At 34.1% G+C, this 21093-nt stretch overlaps 1 protein-coding gene across 17 annotated transcripts in view; it reads left to right on the forward strand.

Annotated features, from left to right (window-relative positions):
* VPS13B (vacuolar protein sorting 13 homolog B) overlaps positions 1 to 21093 on the forward strand; it is an 802268-nt gene that overhangs the window by 23500 nt on the left and 757675 nt on the right. For all 17 annotated transcript variants that reach the window (XR_004486270.2, XR_007472457.1, XM_049700204.1 and 14 more), the window contains exon 4: positions 15706 to 15826. Coding sequence is in view for 15 of the 17 variants with exons in the window: in XM_049700204.1 (XP_049556161.1) it covers positions 15706 to 15826 (121 nt within the window). In the remaining 2 variants the exon portion in view is untranslated. The remainder of the gene's footprint in view (positions 1 to 15705; positions 15827 to 21093) is intronic.

Raw genomic sequence — 21093 nt, forward strand, 5'->3', positions numbered from 1 at the left:
CATTGAATTGCTTTTGCATTTTGTCAAAAATCAGTTGGGCATGTTTATGTGAGTCTGTTTCTAGGTTCCCTATTCTGTCCCTTTGATTAATATATCTATCCTTGTGTCAATATCACACTGTCTTGATTACTGTAGCTATATAGTAAGGCTTAGTTAGCATTGGGAAGAGTGCATCCTCCTACTTTATTCTTCTTCAAAATTGTTTCTGGCTATTTGAAATAGTCTTCTTTCCAGGTAAATTTTAGAATAAGCTTGTTTAGAAAAACCTTGCTAGGATTTGCCAGAAATTGCCTTAAACGTATAGGTCAGTTTGGGGAGAATTGACATCTTTACCATATTGTCTTCCAATCCATGAGCACAGTGTGTCTCTCCAATTATTTAGATTTTCTTTGATTTCTTTCATCAGCATTATGTTTTTCCAGCATGTAGATCCTATATATGTTTTATTAGATTTATACCTAAATATTTTATTTTCTTTGGAGCATTTATAAATGTTATTGTGGTTTTGATTTTGGTTTCCAGTTATTCATTGTTATGCAATTGATTTTTGTGTATTGATCTTGTGTTCTGCAACTTTGTTTCATTTGTTAATTACAGGAGGTTTTTTTAGTAGATTTCTTGGGATTTCTTATCTAGATAATCATGTCATCTACAGGTAGAGAGAGTTTTGTTTGTTTCCAATCTATATGCTTTTCCATCCCTTTTAAATTTACAAGTTAATATTTATACCTCTTCACTGAATCTGGCTCCATGATGCCATTGTAAACACTTTGGCAGAGGTCATTAGGAACATCATTTTTGCAAAATCCAGTGGACACTTTTCATTTATCTTTTTCAATCCTCACTCAGTTACATGTGATGGTTCTTTTTCTGTCTCTCTGGCACCCTTTCTCTGGCTCCTCTTGTGACTTCATTTCTGCTACCCATCCCAGATTTTTTTTTTTTGCGCCAGATTTTTAATTGGAGTTTCCCAGGCTTTCATTACTTTAGTCCTTGTCTCTCCTTGGGTAATTTTATTCCTAGTGGATTTAGTTATCACTATATGCTATTTATTCATAAAATGCTATTTTAGGGTCCAGTCGCTTTTTTTTGCCCCTGAGCTCCAACACCAAGAGCAAAATGGACCTTCACTTATGTGTCTCATAGAATGTTCCAAACTGAATTTATCTTAAACCTCAAATCTGTTCCTCCTTATATATTTCCTATTTCAGTGAAAAATTCCACTTTTTACCTTTAATCCAAACTAGAAACCCTGACAACATGCTTAACTTTCATCCAACTCTGGATTCTACTGTTACATTATCTCTTGAATATTTCTTTTCAGTCTTCATTGGTACTTCTCTCCAAACCTTTTTTTTTACACTGCCTCTGGGCATGATATTTCTAAAATGTAAACTGGATTGGTACTACTGTGCTTAAAATTTCTTAATGGCTACCGTCCTTTTGCTTTCACAGTTCTTCTCAATTTTTTCAGCCTGACCTCTGGAATCACTTGCTTTTCTCTCATATTTCAGCTACCCTGAATCATTTGTAGTTCCTCAGACTCACACTGTCTTGATTGCTATAGCATCTATATAAATATAGTAAGCAGTTCATTCATGCACATGGGTAATAGATGAGAATGATTTTCCTGAGCACTATTTTCATTATCTTATCAATAAAGTCTAGATGCTCAATTTCCATTAATATATTGGTAAACTAGAATATCCTTTACTTCAAGCTTAGTATAAGCAATTTTTAAAAATGTCTTTTGTCCTTATAAAAATCCATAGAAAAATTCAATTCTTCATTATATTTATATAGTTATCCGCTTGGATGAATTGCACAAAATTTATGTGTTGCCTCTGGCTTTCCCATACACTCTAGAGAACTTTGAATAAGTTTAATATTCACATAAACAAATTTGTTGATAGAGGCAAATCTACCAAAAAAATTCAGTTAAGGTAATCAGAAATTAAATACAAATACTTTCAGTTTTCTATTGCATTTCTCAGGAAAAAAATTCCAGAAAATTCCAGAAAGCAAATCTTGAATTTGCCCTGCACCAGCAACTTTGTTTACATAGCATTTACATTGTATTAGGTATGATAAATAATCCAGATGATTTAAAGTGTATGGGAGGATGTGTGAGTAGGTCATATGCAAATACTACACCATTTTATATAAGGGACTTGAATATCTATGTAGTTTGTTATCCACAGGGGTCCTAGAAGCAATGCCCCATGGATATTGAGGAACGACTATATCAGGGTATATAATTTTTCAGTATTAGAAATATGAATTTTTTAGTAGTAGAAATTTGATTGTAGTAACTGTTTGGCGCACGGTGCTTTTTCAATTTTCAGGATTTTGTCTTTAGGGTAAATCTCCAGAAGTAGAATTCCTGAGTCAAAGGATATTATTTAAAAGCTTGTTTTTGGAACAGATATTGCCAAATTGCTTTACAGAGGGTTTTATTAGTTAGCTCTTCCATCAGCTGATTGGAAGTGTACATTTTACCAAATCTTTATGAACAATGTGTATCATATTAAAGGAAAAAAGCATTTTTGAGATTTGATGATGTGAACAGTGTTGGTTTGTTGTTTTAATTTTTATTTGTCTGATGACTATGGAAGTTGAACTTTGCCTGTGTATTTTAGTTATTTCCCTTTTTTGTGAGGTGTTTTGTGTCCCTTATTGTTTTCTCATTAGGGTTTTGGTGATTTTCTTAATTTTTTTCACCTCTTTTAGTATTAGCTCTTTTTTGGGGATTTATTTATGATCTTCCCCATTTGTTTTGTACATCTGGCTTTCTTTTTTTACTTTCAACACATATGAACATGTTTAGATTGACACATTTGTTTTCTTTTCACTCTGATATTTTTCCATTGCTTTTAAATAGTTGGATTTCTTTCACTGTCTTATTTTATGTTTTCTATATTTCTCTCCTTTTTAATGCAACTTTCCTTTTTTCTATATTATTTGGATTGATTGTGCTTTTTAGATTCAGTTTTGTGTATTCCATTGGTTTTAAAGTTATACTTCTAGTTTTGTCCTTTTAGTAGTGATTACTGTGAAATTTTTACTATGTGTACCTAAACTTTAAATTGTTGTTATACTAATTTTACTCCTTCCTGTTAATCAGTTTTGAGGATCTCAGAAGGCTTTAACTTATTATCTTCTTTCCATCTTATATGCTGTTATTATCCAGAATTTTAGTTTCATTTTACTTTTATACCTCCCAAATTAACTGCTGTTGTTATTATTCTTTGTGTAATGAATACTTCTTTGATCTTATTTGCCTGTTTATCAGTTTTCTTGGTTTGCTGTTTTTAGCATCTCACTTCTTTCTGGGTTTAATTTCCACCTTTATGAAGTACTCTAAAAGATATTACAAGAGATTCTCTTAGTGGTAAACATTCAATTTTCATTGTCTAAAAAAATCTTTATTGTAGTCTCTCTCATTGGTAGTTTATTTGGTTGCATCAGGTTGGTGGATATTTTCTCCCAGTGCTTTGAAAATATTAACTCCACTATTGAATTGGTTCTGTTTTTGCTGTTGAGATTTTTATATATTAGTGGTGTTACCATTTTATTGTAAAACGTGTCTTTTGTTTTTCCTTAGTTGTAGTTAAGATCTTCTTTTTCAAATGTCTTTGCTGTTCTTCTGTTTCATGATCATGACTCTAGGAGTGAATTTCTTTTTTGTTATCTTTTTTAAGATTTATTGTGTTTCCTATATCTATGGATTTATGTTTTTGATAACTTCTGAAAAATCTTTATCTCTTTGAATATTAATTCTGTCTTATTCTTTCTATTTTTGCCTTCTGAAACTTGTTTTACACACGTTACAACTTCTCAGTCTGTCCTTCGTATCCCTAATCTTTCATATTTATCTTGTTGTCTCTCTGTGCTACACTGTGGGTAGTGAGACTCAAATCTGAGTCTCTCAGATCATAAACTTATGTGCAATTCATAAGAGGGTTTGAAGTTTACTGTACTCCAGTGGTTCTCAAAGTGTGATCTGAAGACCGCTAGGTCATGATTTACTTTTTTCATCATCATTCTCTTATGAATGTAGAGTGGAATTTTCCAGAGGCTACCTGATGTATGACACTGTGGTAGATTGAAGGCAGAAGTAAATATGAGAATCCAACTGTATTCTATTAGGCCAGATTTTTTAAAATGTAAAATAAAATAATTCCATTATTTTTACCAGTTTTCTTTTTGTTTTGGAAAATATAGCTATTTTTCATAAAAAGCAAAAACTTAAAGTTTTATAATTTGTTTATAATTATGTTAATGTGATGGATTTCTTATTTTTAAAAGCATATATTTAAACTTTTTTCTCCTTTTTTATTTCTCCTATGGTAAATATGGGTAGATGTAACCCATTTATACAAAAGGTCATTGGCACTCTCAGTAATTTTTAAGAGGGTGAAATGTCCTGAAATCAGAAACTTTGAGGACCCTTGTGTAGAGAGTTGAGAGTAGGGAGCCACTGAATTATTTTAAGCTAGCAAGCAACTTGATTGAGTTCGTAATTTAGGAAGTTGACAAGCTTTTCAAAGTTGAGGAATAGATTGGAGGAGGTGATTTCAGATAATTAGTTAAGCTCATTTTGCCATATTCTAGGAGAAAAGTGATGGGGCCTAGATGGAACTAAGTCATTGGCTGGGTGATAACTAAAATTATCATTTTAGTATATTTTCCTTTATTTGAAGGAAGCGTTGAAAAGTTCATTCAGCAAATCGTTATCAAGTGCCATAGTACTGTACTAAATACTGAGGATATAGTGGTTAATGGGAGGACAAAACCTTTCTCCTCTCTTGAATGTTTTAAGGAAAAAATGTTATATCATGAGTAGCTTATGATTTTAATTTTAGCATAGAAATGTTGTCTTGTAGTCTTAGAACCACCAGATGGTAAAATACTTTGCTTTAGAGTTAGGTTTGTTTTTGAGCTGAAATAACTTGAGTAATTTAAAAACATTATTGAAAAGGAAATAAAAAACCGAAAACCAGGAACCATCCACAAATAACTTGTGGATGAATGAAGATGAAGATAAATGTGTTTCAAACTGTATTCTATGCCTTAAAAATTCAGGAACAGAGGAAATCATGGTTTCTTGAACTTCTACCTTTGTCTAAAACCTCCTAATCAGAAGTAGTAGAAAGAACACTCTTTTTAGTTAAGCTGCTTTGGAAAATAGCTATGTCTTATAAAGATGGAGTTCTTAAAATATATATATTTAAACTGTAGAATCTTTTATTATGTCACGTATAAGCTTGAAATTTGTGCCACATGAAAACTAAACTTGGCGTAAGGTGGATTTTTTGGTTTGACCATTTTTTTTAACATTAAGGAAGTTTTAATTCTTGTTTGCCATTCTGAATGTTTTTGGGGGGTTCTGTTGTATTTGTTTTATCCTTGGGAAGACTTTTATTTTCTTTTTTCAGCTGTAAGAGGTATTTTTATTCTCTCACAGGTCTTCTAATTTAGGAAGAAGAAAAATTGGGATTGAGATAAGAAAGGAAGGCTTTTAGTTTCAGGAAGGACTTTCTAAGAATGTTATGAATGAATGAAAATATGAGGTTGTAATAGAAGTGCCAGTACAACCTTAATTATAGTGTTCAATGCTGTGGACACTATAATTTATATGTCTGAATGCTGGGGGGAAGAAAAAAGCAGGTTTGAGACTTTGCAACTTGCTGATAGTTGCAAGCTCTTTTTCCCCCTGTTAGCATTAAGTCATCTCAATGTGTTATCTGGAAGTAAAGATAATGAAGAACACAGACTGCAGCTTCTAGTTTTTTATTTCTGTTCACAAGGTCTATAGGTTCTATAGTTCACAAGGTCTATAGGTTCCCTTTTAATCCATAAAATGCAATGGTTCTCTGATTTTTGTTTTGATTATTAGGTGCTGCTAATTTTCTTTTTTCTTGAATTGGTTCATTTTTGCCTTGATTTTCTTTTTGAAACTTCGGATATCTTATCTTTAGAAACTGTACCGAGCCTATATCTGATCTTAGTTTTCTAGTCAGGTTATAATTGGGTTTTACTAGTCTGAATAACAATTTCTGCCTATTAATTGTAGTGTTTTAGATTATTCACATTTTATGAAATTTTCTGTATGTTCAGGTTTAAGTCTAATTTTTTGTTTGTTTACTATTTGTCCCATTTAATTTTTCTTCCTTTTTTCTTTTTTCCTGCCTTTTTTTTTGATTAGTTGAGTATATTTTAGCATTCCATTTTATTTTCATTATTGGCCTTTTGCTATAACTCTTCATTTTCTTATTTTGTGGTTGTTCTAGGGTTGGCAGTATGCATGCTTAACTTATCATTGTCTACTTTCGAATAATAATATACTACTTAATGGATAATTTAAGTATTCTCCTTTAGTATGCTTACAACAGTATGATTCTCTTTATACCCTGTCATCATTTGTGCCAGTGTTGTTATAACTCTTATATATATGTTACGGACCCCAGGACTACATCATCATCATCATTGTCTTCATCATCATCATAGTTATGATTGCTTTGAACAATTAATTGATTTTTAAGAAATTAAAAAACAAAAAATGTCTGTTCTATTTACCCACATAGTTATTTCCGGACTTCTCATTCCTGTATGCAGATCAAAGATTTTAATCTAGCAGCATTTTACTTCAGCTTAAAGAACTTCTAAAAATAGTTTTTGTAGTGCATTTCATATCTACAGACTCTTTCAGCTTTTGTTTGTTTGAAAAAGTCTTTGCTACTTTCTTTGCTTAAAAACTCTGACTTCTGGATTTAACCTTTGGGGTTATTTCTGCTTATCTGCTTATGGTTGGGCTTTTCTAATAGCAGCTGTGTCTACTTTGTTTTCAAAAGAGAATAATAGCAATACTTGGAATGAGAGAAAGATGGCCAGCAGTTAGAAGATGAAAAGATCTTAGTAAGAGCAATATAAATAGCTTAAAGTAATTGCTTCTTCTATGAACTCTTTAAACACTTTGTTAACAAACTCTCTAATATTATTTGTCAAAAAATTTTGAACTTTATTTTTCTTATTTGTTAAATGAGAATAACAATATCTTATAGGATGTTTGTGATGATTATGAACAATGAATATAAAGCTCTTGCATTGCTATACCCGTAATAATTAATTACTCTCAATATTATTTTACAGCTTACGTCTTGTTTGCTTTTAAAAATACTCCTTTATAAATAATAAATATTCTGAAGTCAAGGACTCTTTCTTTTCCCACTGTTAACAACTTTTATCTCCTGTGCACTGTGCAGAGTATCCTGAATATAGCAGGTGCTTTCTTTCTTTTGACCCTTTACCACCTTCGTTCTACTTTATTATTTCCAGGCTCTTTTTTTTCATGTCTAGACCTAATGGAGTCTTTTCCTGTCTCATGTTACACAACATCCACTTATTCATTAACTCACTGTAATATGGCTTCTTCCCTTACCACTCTAATTGAACTATTCTTTCAAAGTTCTGTAGTCATCTGTTAGTAGTCCTAGGAAATCTTAATTTTTGGCTTTCCAGTTTAAGATGATTGTAAATACTATAATAGTCATAGTTGCCATCTTATTGGTGAAGAATTAAATTTGCCCACATTGTCCAAAAATAAATTAATTTTAAGGAGTGAATCTTGTTTGGTGTTGATGGTTATTTTGTACATCTGCATACACAGAGGTACTGATGATGATCAGCACTCCTTAGTTGTTGAACTATTCCTGAAGACTAGGCTCGCACCTCCAACATTGTTGCACTGTTTAGCTCAGGCATGTTTTACTGTTTGCCTCAACTTGTCCAAATATAAACTTCTCTCCAAGTTAGAGCTCATTCTCAGCTTTAGTTATCTTATTTAGTAGAACCATTATTTACCTCTGAATTGCATTTGTTTTATAAGGAAGATAGGAATTATCATTGTTGACTATAAGTAAAATGTTTCTAATATTTACAGTGCAAATGCAATGCCAAGAAAAAGGGGGAAAATGTTATTTAGGGTCCTATTAAGTAGTTCAGATTAACAGAGGATTTTCCAGTGCATCAAAGAAAATCCAGTAAGAGATTGGATATACCTTTAAGAAACAAAATATTATTATTCTTTTCTTATTTTTGAATGAGACAAACTTTAAACTGTTAAAGAGTATGTTTTCTGAAAAATAAGTTTATTTTATATATAAATTTTAATTTCTTAATAGATAAGAATATATTGTTGTCTTATAACAGTTAAAGTATTTAGATCTTTCCTTAACTATTGTTTAAAGTATCTGTGAATATGAATGGATACTCAAGTATAGAATAGATGTTAGGGGATTTCAACTACAAAATAAACAAGTGTTCTTATTTAAACAGAGATATAGTAAGCATCATGGCTCTTGAGGTTTTTTTCCTTTTTTTTTTTTTTAAAACAGCACACTCATACTATAGCTCTACAGCCAAAGTCCCCTTCATAGCTAAAGTGAAATGAATCATTATAATCTGAATACTTAGCTATTATTAAATTTTAAAATTCTTACTATTGTTCTAGTTCTAATTTAATTCTTTTAACTTTTACTTCAGTTACTTAAAATCTCAGTTGGCTTCATTAGTATTATTGAGATGTATTCATAGTACTATTGAGAAAATTCTGTGTTTTACTGAAAATTTACCTTGAAATGTATTCTTTTCTTCTTATGTACTGAATGCTCCTGGGTTTCTCTGTTTTTGGATTTATATATGATTAGAAGATGTTTCTAGTTTTTTCCCCACACTTATGTATCTTTTTCCCCAATTTAGTTTTAGATCTTATTTTCTTAATCATGTTGGCCAATTTTTTTTTTTTTTTTTTTTTTTTTGCGGTACGCGGGCCTCTCACTGTTGTGGCTTCTCCCATTGCGGAGCACAGGCTCCGGACGCGCAGGCTCAGTGGCCATGGCTCACGAGCCCAGCTGCTCCGCGGCATGTGGGATCTTCCCGGACCGGGGCACGAACCTGTGTCCCTTGAATCGGCAGGCGGACTCCCAACCACTGCGCCACCAGGGAAGCCCCACATTTAACTTTTACTTTTGCATATGTTTAGAATGTGCTGTTTTGATTTTTTTTTTTTTCCGGAAGTGTTATATTTTTCTTTTCCTTGGGTCTGTCGAATCTTCTTCAGCCTATTTTCTTACTGAAAATTACTTTCCTTTCTCTTATTAAAGCTTTATTGTTTCATTATAAATTAAAGGGGTAACAGTAGAAATGTCTTGTCTTCTTGGCAGTACTATAGCCAAGCAAAAATTTTATGCTTTTCCCCCTGGGCTATTTTATAAGATTCCCTCGTAATTTAGATATATTTTTGGTATGATGTTTTTTGCCTTATAAAACAATGAAAACACTGGGTTACAGAGCAATTTCAGGTTGAGTAATTGTTTATCCTGTACGTTTTTATTAAGGCAAATGTTTTAAAGCGGGAGTCATGAAACTATGGCCCATGGGCCTACTGCCTGTTTTTATAAGTAAGGGTATTTTGAAACACAGCTAAGTATTGTCTGTGGCTGTTTTATTTTATTTATTTTTTATCGAAATATAGTTGACATACAACATTATGTTAGTTCTAGGTGTACTACACAGTGATTTGATAATTGTATACATTAGGAAATGATCATCACTATAAGTTTAGTGTTAATCTGTCCCCATACAAAGTTATTACAGAACTACTGACCATATTCTTTATGATGCATATTACATCCCCATGGCTTATTTATTTTATAACTGAGGGTTTGTACCTCTTAATCCCCTTCACCTATTTTGCCTGACCCCTCACCTTCCTCCCCTTTGGCAACCACCCATTTGTTCTCAGTATCTATGAGTCTGTTTAGGTTTTGTTTTGTTTTTTTAGATTCCACATATAAGTGGGATCATGTGGTATTTGTTTTCTTTGTCTGACTTATTTCACTTGTGTCATACACTCTAGATCCATCCATGTGATTGCAAGTGGCAAGATTTCATTTTTTATGGCTGAGTAATATTCCACTGTGCGTGTGTGTGTACACACACACACACACTCACACACACCACATTTGCTTTATCCATTCATCTATCGATAGACATTTAGGTTGCTTCCATATCTTGGCTATTGTGAATAATGCTCCAGTTAATATCGGAGTGCATATATCTTTTCAAATTAGTGTTTTTGTTTTCTTCAGGCAAATACTCAGTATTGAAATTGCTAGATTATATGGTAGTTTTATTTTTGATTTTTTATTATTATTATTTTTTTGTGGTACGGGGCCTCTCACTGTTGTGGCCTCTCCCGTTGTGGAGCAAGGCTCTGGACGTGCAGGCTCAGCGGCCATGGCTCATGGGCCTAGCCGCTTGGCGGCATGTGGGATCTTCCCGGACCGGGGCACAAACCCGTGTCCCCTGCATCGGCAGGCGGACTCTCAACCACTGGCGCCACCAGGGAAGCCCCAACCTCCCTCTTTTTTTGTTTGCAGGGCCTAGTCTTTTCAAACCGTGTCCTTTGTGATGTTTTCCTGACTACTGTAGCTCACTGTGATCTCTCCCGTCTCAGAATATATGGTGCTTAGTACTCTATGTTTAGTTGGCCTTCTCTCATCTGGAGGCAATAGAGCAATGTAGGTAAGATTGTGCCATTTAGTAGTAGTGTGATTTTGACCCATTTAATCTCTTTATGCCTCGTGTCCTCATCTTTAAATGGGGATCTTCTTTTATAGGGAATAGTGTCTACTTCATAGAGTTGTTTAGAGAATTAAGAGATGTGAATGTAGTGTCAGTAGTACATGACCCATTGTAAGTGCCATAAAAAAATTGTTTTTTTTCTGTGTGTCTCTTTTCCTCTCTGCCTGCCATTCTTCTTTCTTCCCTTTCTCTCTGCTTTCCTGTCTTTCATCAGTAATAATGCTAGGGGCTTTTCTATCAGATGTATCTGGGCATTCATCCCAGCTCTTTTACTTCGTATCTTTTTGACCTTAGAACTTCTTAAGCCCTAATTTCCTCCTCCTCCTTAAAGTTCTGGCACATATAAATGCTCAATAAATTTCACTGTTTTTTTTGTGTGTGTGACATATGTAATAGCTGACTAACTTGAATTGCTCTTAACCTTTTTATGCATATAAGTATTGTTCCTCAAGTAGGTAAAGTAAAGCTACCAGAATATGGGTACTATCTATCTGTATTCCCTATTTTCTCTCAAAATGCCTGACACATACTTTTTTTTAAAAAAAAAATCAGGTGTTCCTTGAGGGAAGTTATACATATAAGAAAACAAAGTGCAGTTTTATTAATCGGTTCACACACCCAGTCACCCCCAGTGAATTTTGGTAAATATTAGATGGTAGAATGTGGCTTAGGCCAGAATGCCTCTGTATATACTTTTGTTCTCTTATTCCTTAATTTCTGCCCATTTCACCTTCCAGATCTAAGGGTGGGTCTAACCACTTCAATCCAGTGGTTTAAAAACAGGGAAGGATAGGTTGGCAATATGATATATACCTACTGATACGAAGGAAAGGGATGTCATAGGCAATAATGAAGAGCAAATTTTTTCTAACATATGATGCTATTATATAACCAGCATAGTTTGATTGTTCTCTGGCTGGGCAGTATCCTGGGTTAGGTGGCTAGCTGTGGGTGTGAAAAGAAGGCAGAGGAGAGATGGCTAGTGATTGCATCATCTGGGAAACATGGCTCTGGTCCTGTTACTGAGTAACATGGATCTCAGGGATAGAAGAGTGGCTCCATCACACAGGTGTTTACAGTTAGTATAGTGATCTCTTTCATTATTAAAATGTAGCCTAATACATCTTATTGTATGTTAAGCTTTGGCCTGTCAGGTTAACTATTCCTGCATTTGGGAGGTTCAAGTAAAAGAATGCAAGGGAGCATAAACTCTCTTTTCTTCTTCCCCAGCCTATCGCAGTCCCTTATCCTCACTCTTATGGGAGAGAAGATGGAAGCAGCCTCCTCTGTGGGCTTAAGCTGATGTGTGAAGAGGTTGGGGGCATACACTCCTTTACTGGAGTTGCTTGGCATTTTTTTTTAATGGCTAAAATTAAGTTTATTAATATTGCTGTCAGGGTAGAGGGGTTCCAGAGATTCCCATTTTTACCACAAAAGGTAGTGTTTTGTTTTTTCTGGCTCACTCTCCAGTTGTACCTCTGCGTTGCTGACTTGACTTGGCTCTCTGACTCTCCGAAGTAGAGTTACCTTTAGAGATTCTTTATTGCATCTATTGCCGTTATACCTGCTTCTGGAGGGGATAGAGGTGAATGTCTCTAAGGGCTTTGTAGCGGTTCATTTCCAAGGCCCTCACACTCTGTTCAGGAGCTTTTGGTGACCAGAACTTCCAGGTGAACCTTAGTCCTTCTCTGCTTGCCAAGTTTGGTGCCACAAGGCTGAAGAGCATAAGGCACATCGCTTCTCTGTCTTTCGTTTTCTCCTTCTTCAACTCTTTCTTTTAACCTTTGTTTTTAAACAAGGGCTTCGAACGATTCAGTCACCTGTTTTAAGTTTTGTCCTCAATCTTATTCATACTATTGTGAATCTGGGAGTTGATGGTTTTCCAGTTTTAATTGACTAGCCCTGTGAGGGCTCAGGTGAAAAGTATGTAACATGATCCCATGATCAGTCATTATGAAAGTAATGGGTCTGTTTACATACAGTGTTTGCCATGTTTTCACTCTGTTAGGAACTTTTGTAAGGAAATGACATTCTTGCTTGTTTCATGAGGAGCAAAGGGCAGTATTTTCAGAAATAGCTATGTGGTCCCCAAGAGACAACATTCTTTTGCCATGAAATCTACTTACCAGACATTTTGGAAAAATTGCATCCTAAATCAGAAAGATATAACTGTAATGTGTTTGGGGTTAAAAATTATCTCAAAACATTTTAACTGGTATTTTTGAGAACAGAGTTACTTTTATTAGAAATTAGAGGCTTTCAATGAATTAAAATGTGTAATAGTCCAAAGTGATGCATACTGGTTAAAAGCAGATGATGAACTCAAACTAATGGTGGAAGTAATTCCAGTTTTAATAGTAAATATTATAATTGTTGTTTTGCTTTATTTTTTTAAATTTAATTCAGTTGGGGCAGGATTTGAATGGAAGCTCACTTAATTGATGCAATTAAAATGTAATTGAAATGAAAACGAGTCAAAATTATCAAAAGGATTATTTTCTAATTATAATACATATGCAACCATAATTTCCTAACCAGAATTAAGAAAGAAATGTTTGCACATTTGGTAATGTTTGTTTCATAGTACATATTCCTATGGGTACCATGATTAATGCCCATTTTTAAGGCACACTGAAATTTCAAGTTTATTAAAATTTTTGTTTAAGCAAATGAAGTTATTTAGTTTGTTTTTCTTTTAAGTGAAAAAACGTAGTTTGTAGGGAACTTTATTCAGTTCTTTTTTTAAACTATTTGAAAACTCATATTTAGTCTATGCATTTTACCCATTTTTGCTGCTAATAACTTTTTAAAAATAAAATAACTTGTTCTTTCTTTTGCTTTAAAATGTTTGTCATTTCGTGTATGCCAGATTTATTGGACTGCAGTAGTTTTAGTGCATTTTGGCTGGAATGTTTATTATGACATCACTATAATCTATATACAGTATGTGATTTCAGATGGTTTCAGTGTTAAATATTTTCATAATTATGCTAGTTTTGGCAGTTCACTTGGAACTTTTTCACATCTCTTTAATGAATATGTTTTACTTCTGGGCTTTTGAGACAACCATATGTTTCAAAAATTAATAGTGTGCTTTTAATGTTAACATTGTGCAGAAGTGTATGACTACAGACATTTTTAAGGATCTAAGTTGAACTAAAAGTAATTACAGTAAGGTCTTATTCACAGTAGTAGTCTTTTAGTATTTGGAGACTATAACATCCCCCAAAATAACAGAAGATGTCATTATAAAGATTGAATAGTGAAGCTGTTTTGTGGAATGAAATGCTGTGAAGTTTTTTATTAACTTAAACGTAAGTTCGTGCAAAAATTTCCTTTATTGTTTGTTACAGTAAATTTTTAACTTTTTGTTGTAATGAAGTTTCAAACAGAAATTTTTTCTTTTGCTAATATATCACACTAGCATCTGAAGCCATGCTATATTGTAAAAGATTCATCTTTTATTATTGTATAATCCTCTTAGTGTGGTAGTGAATAAGAATTTTTGTGTCTTAAAGGAGGGCCTATCATTGTTCTTATTTGCCTCTAGTACCCTATTAGAATGGTAAATTTAGTGGGTATCCTTCTTTTTGTTCTTGAAATTTTCTCTTCAAATATATAAAAGAAACTAAATTTATCACGATTCTTTTAAGCATTATGAAATAGTTTTATTATTGATTAATGAATTGATGGTGCACAGTACACCATCTGTTTCCCTTTGTGTTGGAGAGATGTTTGATCTCTGCCTCCTCATATGCATCTCTCATTCAAGCAGAATGTGCTCTTTTATCCCCCCAAAAGGAATAAGATGATGTCAGATGCTTTTACCTCATTCTACTACCTCATCTGTTTCCTCCTTGTAATATCCGTCTTATTGAAAGAGCAATCTATGTTTATTTTTTCCATTTTAACTTGTTATTCACCCTTTGAACTACTCTTTTACTTCTTCCACTCCTGTCCCTCTACTGCAATTACTAAATGTCCTTTTTTTTTCCTTTGGTTATTGGCACCCTCCTCCTAATTACCAAATTAAGTGTTAACGTCTCTGTGGTTCTTAATGTGACCTCATTTTTATTGAACTAGTACATGCCTTTAGCTTCTGGTATTGTTCTCCCATCTTAAACATTGTATACTGTGGCTTTTTTTGACTAATCATTATCCTTGCATGTGCTGTTTATAGGTTTCCCTATTTAGCCTCCAATCTTAACCTAAAACATTTCTACACTCAGTTTTAACGGCCTCATCTCTCTAGTTCTTCCAAATAGAATGACTCTTTGTGTTCCTATTACTTGAAAACAAACAAAAAAGTACTCTTGTAGACTGGTTATATATGTTTTAAATAGATTCTGAAATCTTTGCGAACAGATATTATATCTAATTTGCTTTTGTAAATCCAGCAATTAACACATAAAAGCATTATATAAATGTTTGTTGAATCAAGTCAGGAAAAGAGTACTCATTTGCATTGTATAGGTTTCAAAAATATGTATGATTTTTTTGAAGTTTTTATGTTATCCATATCAAAACCCAGTTAAACCTTATATCTAATCTGAACAATATTCAATTCAGTGAACAGTGTTAAATAGGATGCCAAGATTTCTGAGGATGATTAAGATTAATCATTAAAGGTGATTAAAAAGCTTGGATTCTTAATTTAACTCACAAAATAGTAAGGGTCTTAACATATAAACAAATAGGGGAATATTAAGACGCTTTCCATTTATTTTACATTTTCAAATGGAAAATGTTTAAAAGCTTCCTTTGAATTGTCTTCTTTTGCTAAAACCATATATAAGATTTTTTTTGACATTATCAAGTGGTGTCTTTTGATACCAACTAAAGAAATAGACAATTTATGATTTTAAACTACTACTTACTTTTAAAATGGTGTTTAAGAATGCAAATTATGAAAAATTTTGGTTACATAGATTTTTAGAGCTAAAAAAAAAACCTGAAGAGTCTATTTTATCACATTTTAGTAACTTGCATACATTCAACAAAACTTTTTAAAATTCTTGAATGGTGACTGATACTTTTCTTTCTTCAAAATAAAAATAGGATGACCATGAAAGCTGTGGTTCTAATTCTACCAACCGTAGTACTACTGAGAACACAAAGTCATCAGTAAAACCCAGAAGAATTCAGCAGGCTGCTCCCACAGATCCTGATTTGCCACCAGGTAACTTCTTTTTTATTTTTAATTTTGGTTTATTTTTGGCTGCGTTGGGTCTTCGTTGCTGTGCGTGCGCTTCTCATCGCTGTGGCTTCTCTTGTTGTGGAGCAGGCTCTAGGTGCATGGGTTTCAGTAGTTGCAGCACGTGGGCTCAGTAGTTGTGTCATGCAGGCTTCAGTAATTGTGGTGCACAGGCTTAGTTGCTCCATGGCATGTGGGATCTTCCTGGACCAGGGCTCAAACCCCTGTCCCCTACATTGGCAGGCTGATTCTTAACCACTGCACCACAAGGGAAGTCCCACCACCAGGTAACTTCTAAGGGTATTGATAAAACCAAAATTTTGATTGTTATTAATCATTGTTGTAACCCTTTGTAGAATATATGTTTTCCATATTTTTTAGTGTCATAAAATATTTAAAATATATGTAAATTTGCTGCATGACATCAGAACAGATTGAAAGATGTTTGTGAGGGCTCTGGACTCATTCAAATTTTGATGCTCTTTTGTCCTAGGTTTATTCCTTAAGTTTCTTTCTTTCTTTTTTTTTTCTATTTACTCCTTTAAGATTAAAAGGTGGATGACTGAATGACAGTTACTTGAATATATTTTTGTCTTAAAATTTACTCATCTGTAAGTATAGGAATCACTGATCTAAACAACAAAATAACACAGATCATTTCAGACAGCTTCCAGTCTCCAGATTAAAAGCTTCATCACTTCAATTATATATATAATTCCTTTCATTTATTTTCTCATAGATTCTAATCATCTCTTGAGGATGATTAAAGGACAAATCCCAATAATTAATACATTGTTCTTACTTTGCTGCTGTTTGTCCCTATGCACGTGATCATATATCAGGACCCCTTCCCTTAAATTTTTCCTAGATTAAAGGTCAGGAATCAAATACATCTTCATGGAACACTAGTGCACATTTGATGTTTTTAACAGCGTTTCACATTAAATAAAAAGGAGACATATTGTTCTGGGTAAGATAAGTACTCATTACATCATTAAGTTAAACAATAATCTTATCATTGTATAAAAAGTTCCCAGAAATTTAAGTTAGCTCTGTACTGCTTGAAATGTTTGTATAATAGTTATAGTCTTTTCCATGTGGCGATTTTGCAGAGCAAAGTGTCAGTGCAGGTGTTTCATTCTTTTTCTGTTTTTTTTTTTTTTATGTTTCTGTTTCTTTCTTCATTACACTCACGATCTTATAGTTATTTGTTGTCATCAGGGAAACAGAAAGAGGGATGGAAGTCAGCTCTTCTTGGGGACTCAGGACTTTCTTCCTTAGTTATATTAATTCCAATACCTAAAAGGTGGATCCCAATCCTGTTTTCACTCACAGAGAACTCTGAAAACAGGCCAGTTTATCTGATGCAAAATCAACACCTGAGGAGACCCAAATCTTTTTTTACATTTTAAGATGATAACTGGGATTTTTTTTTTTTTTTTTTTGCGGTACGCGGGCTTCCCACCTCCGTGGCCTCTTCCATTGCAGAGCACAGGCTCCGGACGCGCAGGCCCGGCGGCCATGGCTCACGGGACCAGCCGCTCTGCGGCACATGGGATCCTCCCAGACCGGGGCACGAACCCGCGTCCCCTGCATCGGCAGGCGGACTCTCAACCACTGCACCACCAGGGAAGCCCATAAGTGGGATTTTTTAAAAAAAAATTTTATTGGAGTATAGTTGCTTTCTTACATCCTCTCCAAGCAAAGACTTGCCTCTGACTCCTACTTATAGTCTCTTTGTTCCTCTTGCTTCTTGATAAACAAAGGAAACTGAAATTTTTATTTATCTGGAGGAGTAGTGGCTTACAAATAACAGTTCCTTGATAAATGTTTAATGAAGGAAAAAAAAACAATGATTGTTACATGTCAGCTCTGTGGCCAAAGTGCATTGATGCCTTTTTACAGTTAGTAGTTATCTGTCCTTCTCTTTCATTTATCAATTACTTCTTTTTTTTGAGGTATAGCTGACATTGGTATACACTTGTTTTCTGCCCCAAAGCTTTGTAAGCTGGTTTCAACCTAAGTTCAACCCAATTTCAAAGCTATTAATTTTTGACAGTCTTCTGGCACCATCTACTTTACTTGTAAGAGGTTGCCATTAGGTACATCATTTCATAGCCGCCCTCCCTCAAATATAGTTTCTAAATTACATTTGAATTGAACATATTTAACTGGTGTTATAGTGATGTTAATGCTGATGCTTTGTGTTCTTAGGAACTTTACCTAACAGATCTCAGTATTCTCTCTGGCCTTAGAATAAATAGATTAATTGCTACGGCTGGAGAAGGTGCCAGAAGAAGTTATTTTACTTCTGAATGTTTCTAATTCTACTTAGAGTAGTTATGATGGTTAAAGAGCTTTCTAAATTCTTTTCGTAATTATTAACTCCTTGGGAGAAGTCCCTGGTGAATCTAATTAAACTGTAAATTAAACTATAGCTTATTCTTATTTATAAAATGGGCAACCCCTTTACCCCTCCAAATTTCTGACTACATATCCCCTTAAAACTTCCTAAGCCAGCTCATTGTATACAACTCTCTCCATCAATATCCTGGCAAAGAATAAGCAGTTTTAGGTTTAACTGTTGAGTCTTATTACATTTTTTTTTTCTTTTAAGAACTTGTTTAAGAAAAATTTAAAGCTTTTGTCAGTTGTTGATTTCACAGATTAAAAATCTTCTGTGGGCTAACTTGCATGTCCTCAAAACAGGTCCCAGACTTTTAATGATTCTTTAGAGACTGTATTGGAATTTATACTGATATTCAGGATTGGGAGAACTGACCTATTTTTAGGAGCATAAAACATAAAAATAAACGTAACATAAAACGTCCTATATTTAGTGGCATAAAACAGAGCTGTGTTCTACTAAACTACTTGAGGTAGCTTTTGGATTAACAGGTGCTTTTCTGCCTTACCTGACAGGACTCATATCCTCTTTTATGCTGTGACAAATATCACAGTTAAAGGAGTTGCCTTAGGAAGTAACTGAACTTGTTGGACAATTACTGGAAGGCAGAGCAGCTAAACTTAATATTGCCAAAGGAAAAAAAAAAAGATAATTTGACAGTCCAGTTGGATAATGGTAAATCCTTTTATTTCAAGATTAACTCATATGGTTATTTGAGGACTCATTTCTGGCAATGTTATCTTACCTGGAAAGAACCTATATTAAGGTTCTTTCATGGTAGAGATGAATTCCTGTTCTCAAAATTTTCTAGGGCAAAGTTACTTCTTCCAGCATCTGTGGTTATAATTTTGGAGTTCAAACATTTACGTAGATTCAGAGATGCTTTTTGAGAAAAGTTTTGGTGTTGAGAATAGTTGTTTGTTTTATATCTTGAAGGATGGGCACCCCTCTAATAGGAAAGAAACACAAGTCAATATCTCGTATTTTCTTTGCAGTTTCTGGTCTTGTTACCTGGAACAGTCTTTTTCAGATTATGCATCCTGACCAGTGAGTGCATTGTGAAAGCAATTTAGTGGGTCATGGCAAGCATTTAAAAAATACGTAGCATAGAATAGAAAACCACATGGTGTGGGGAATGTAGTAAAGGTTAATCATATTGCAAGAAACTTATGCGTATATGTGTGCTTTGCTTGGTTATGATGTAATATTTCTTACTGGGAGAGAGGTCAAAAGAGTTTGAATCTGACTGATTTGAGCCATACACATTTTCTTTCAGTTAATGATATATAGGCCAGAACCTTCAATTACTTTTAATAGTTTTGAATTGTGGGCTTAGGATACTCAGTAAGATATGTTGACAATTCCTATTTAGAGAGAAAGTTTAAGGATGTTTCATTTATTTCTTTCTTCATTCATGCTTTCCTCAGTATTCTCTGTACTTTATCTAGCTTAGAAGTGAGATTACTTCTACATACAGTTACATACCTGGATTATTTAGTCCTGTGCTCTCTGAAGTGTACAACCTTTGGTTTTGTTGAAGGTCATTGTAAGAAGCCAGCCTTCTGTGGGCTGCTTCTGCATTTTCTCTAAAATGGCTTTAAGGGTATTGTGCTTTAATTTATTCAGGACCTCTTAATTAACGGGTATGTTTTTTCTTGTTAAATATTTTTTCATTAAAGTTTTTTTCTACTTATTTTCTAGGAAGCTCAGATAAATTTTGTGTTCTAGTGCATAGCTTCCTCTTTCTTGATTTTGTCATGTAATTGTCTCTTCCCTTTTTTTCTCCTTACCCTTTTACTCAGAATACATGTATTGGGGTGGCCAAAAAGTTCCTTCGGTTTTAAAGCAAAAATAAAAGACACATTTTTCATTTTCACCAAGTACTTTATTGACCAACGTATTCACAGTTTTGTTCCACTACGTTCTGCCATTTTCCAGGCCACTTCATAATTCCATCTTTCCAAAACTTTTCATCTTTTTAAGCAAAGAACAGTCTTCTAGGGAATTGCAATTTTTTCCATTAAGAGAATTTTATAAAGCCCGAAATGAATGGAAATCCGAAGGTGCAATGTCTGGTGAATATGGCGGATGAATCAGAACTTCCCAGCCAAGCTGTAACAGTTTTAGTCTGGTCATCAAAGAAACACATGGTCTTGCATTATCCTAATGGAAGATTATGTGTTTTCTGTTGACTAATTCCGGATGCTTTTTGTCGAGTGCTGCTTTCAGTTGCTTTAATTGGGACCAGTACTTGTTGGAATTAACTGTTTGGTTTTCCGGAAGGAGCTCATAATAGAGGAGCTTCCAATCCCACCATATACACAACATCACCTTCTTTGGATGAAGACTGGCCTTTGGTGTGGTTGGTGGTGGTTCATTTTTCTTGCCCCATGATTTCTTCCATTCCACATTACTGTACAGTATTCACTTTTCATAGCTCATGACAATTGGTTTTAAAAACGGAACGTTTTCGTTACGTTTCAGTAGAGAAACACATGTGGAAATATGGTCAAGAAGGTTTTTTTCATGCTCTCACTCCCTCTTGTGAGAACACGAGAATCGCAACTAGCTGCTGGACAATCATCGATAGGAGGACACTGGAACTCACCAAAAAAGATACCCCACATCCAAGGACAAAGGAGAAGCCACAGTGAGATGGTAGGAGGGGCGCAATCACAGTAAAATCAAAGCCCATAACTGCTGGGTGGTTGACTCACAGACTGGAGAACAATTATACCACAGAAGTCCACCGACTGGAATGAAGGCTCTGAGCCCCATGTCAGGATTCCCAACCTGGGGGTCTGGCAACGGGAGGAGGAATTCCTAGAGAATCAGACTTTGATGG

The sequence above is a fragment of the Orcinus orca genome, chromosome 17 (genome assembly GCF_937001465.1).
Source record: "Orcinus orca chromosome 17, mOrcOrc1.1, whole genome shotgun sequence".
Lineage (NCBI taxonomy): Eukaryota > Metazoa > Chordata > Mammalia > Artiodactyla > Delphinidae > Orcinus > Orcinus orca.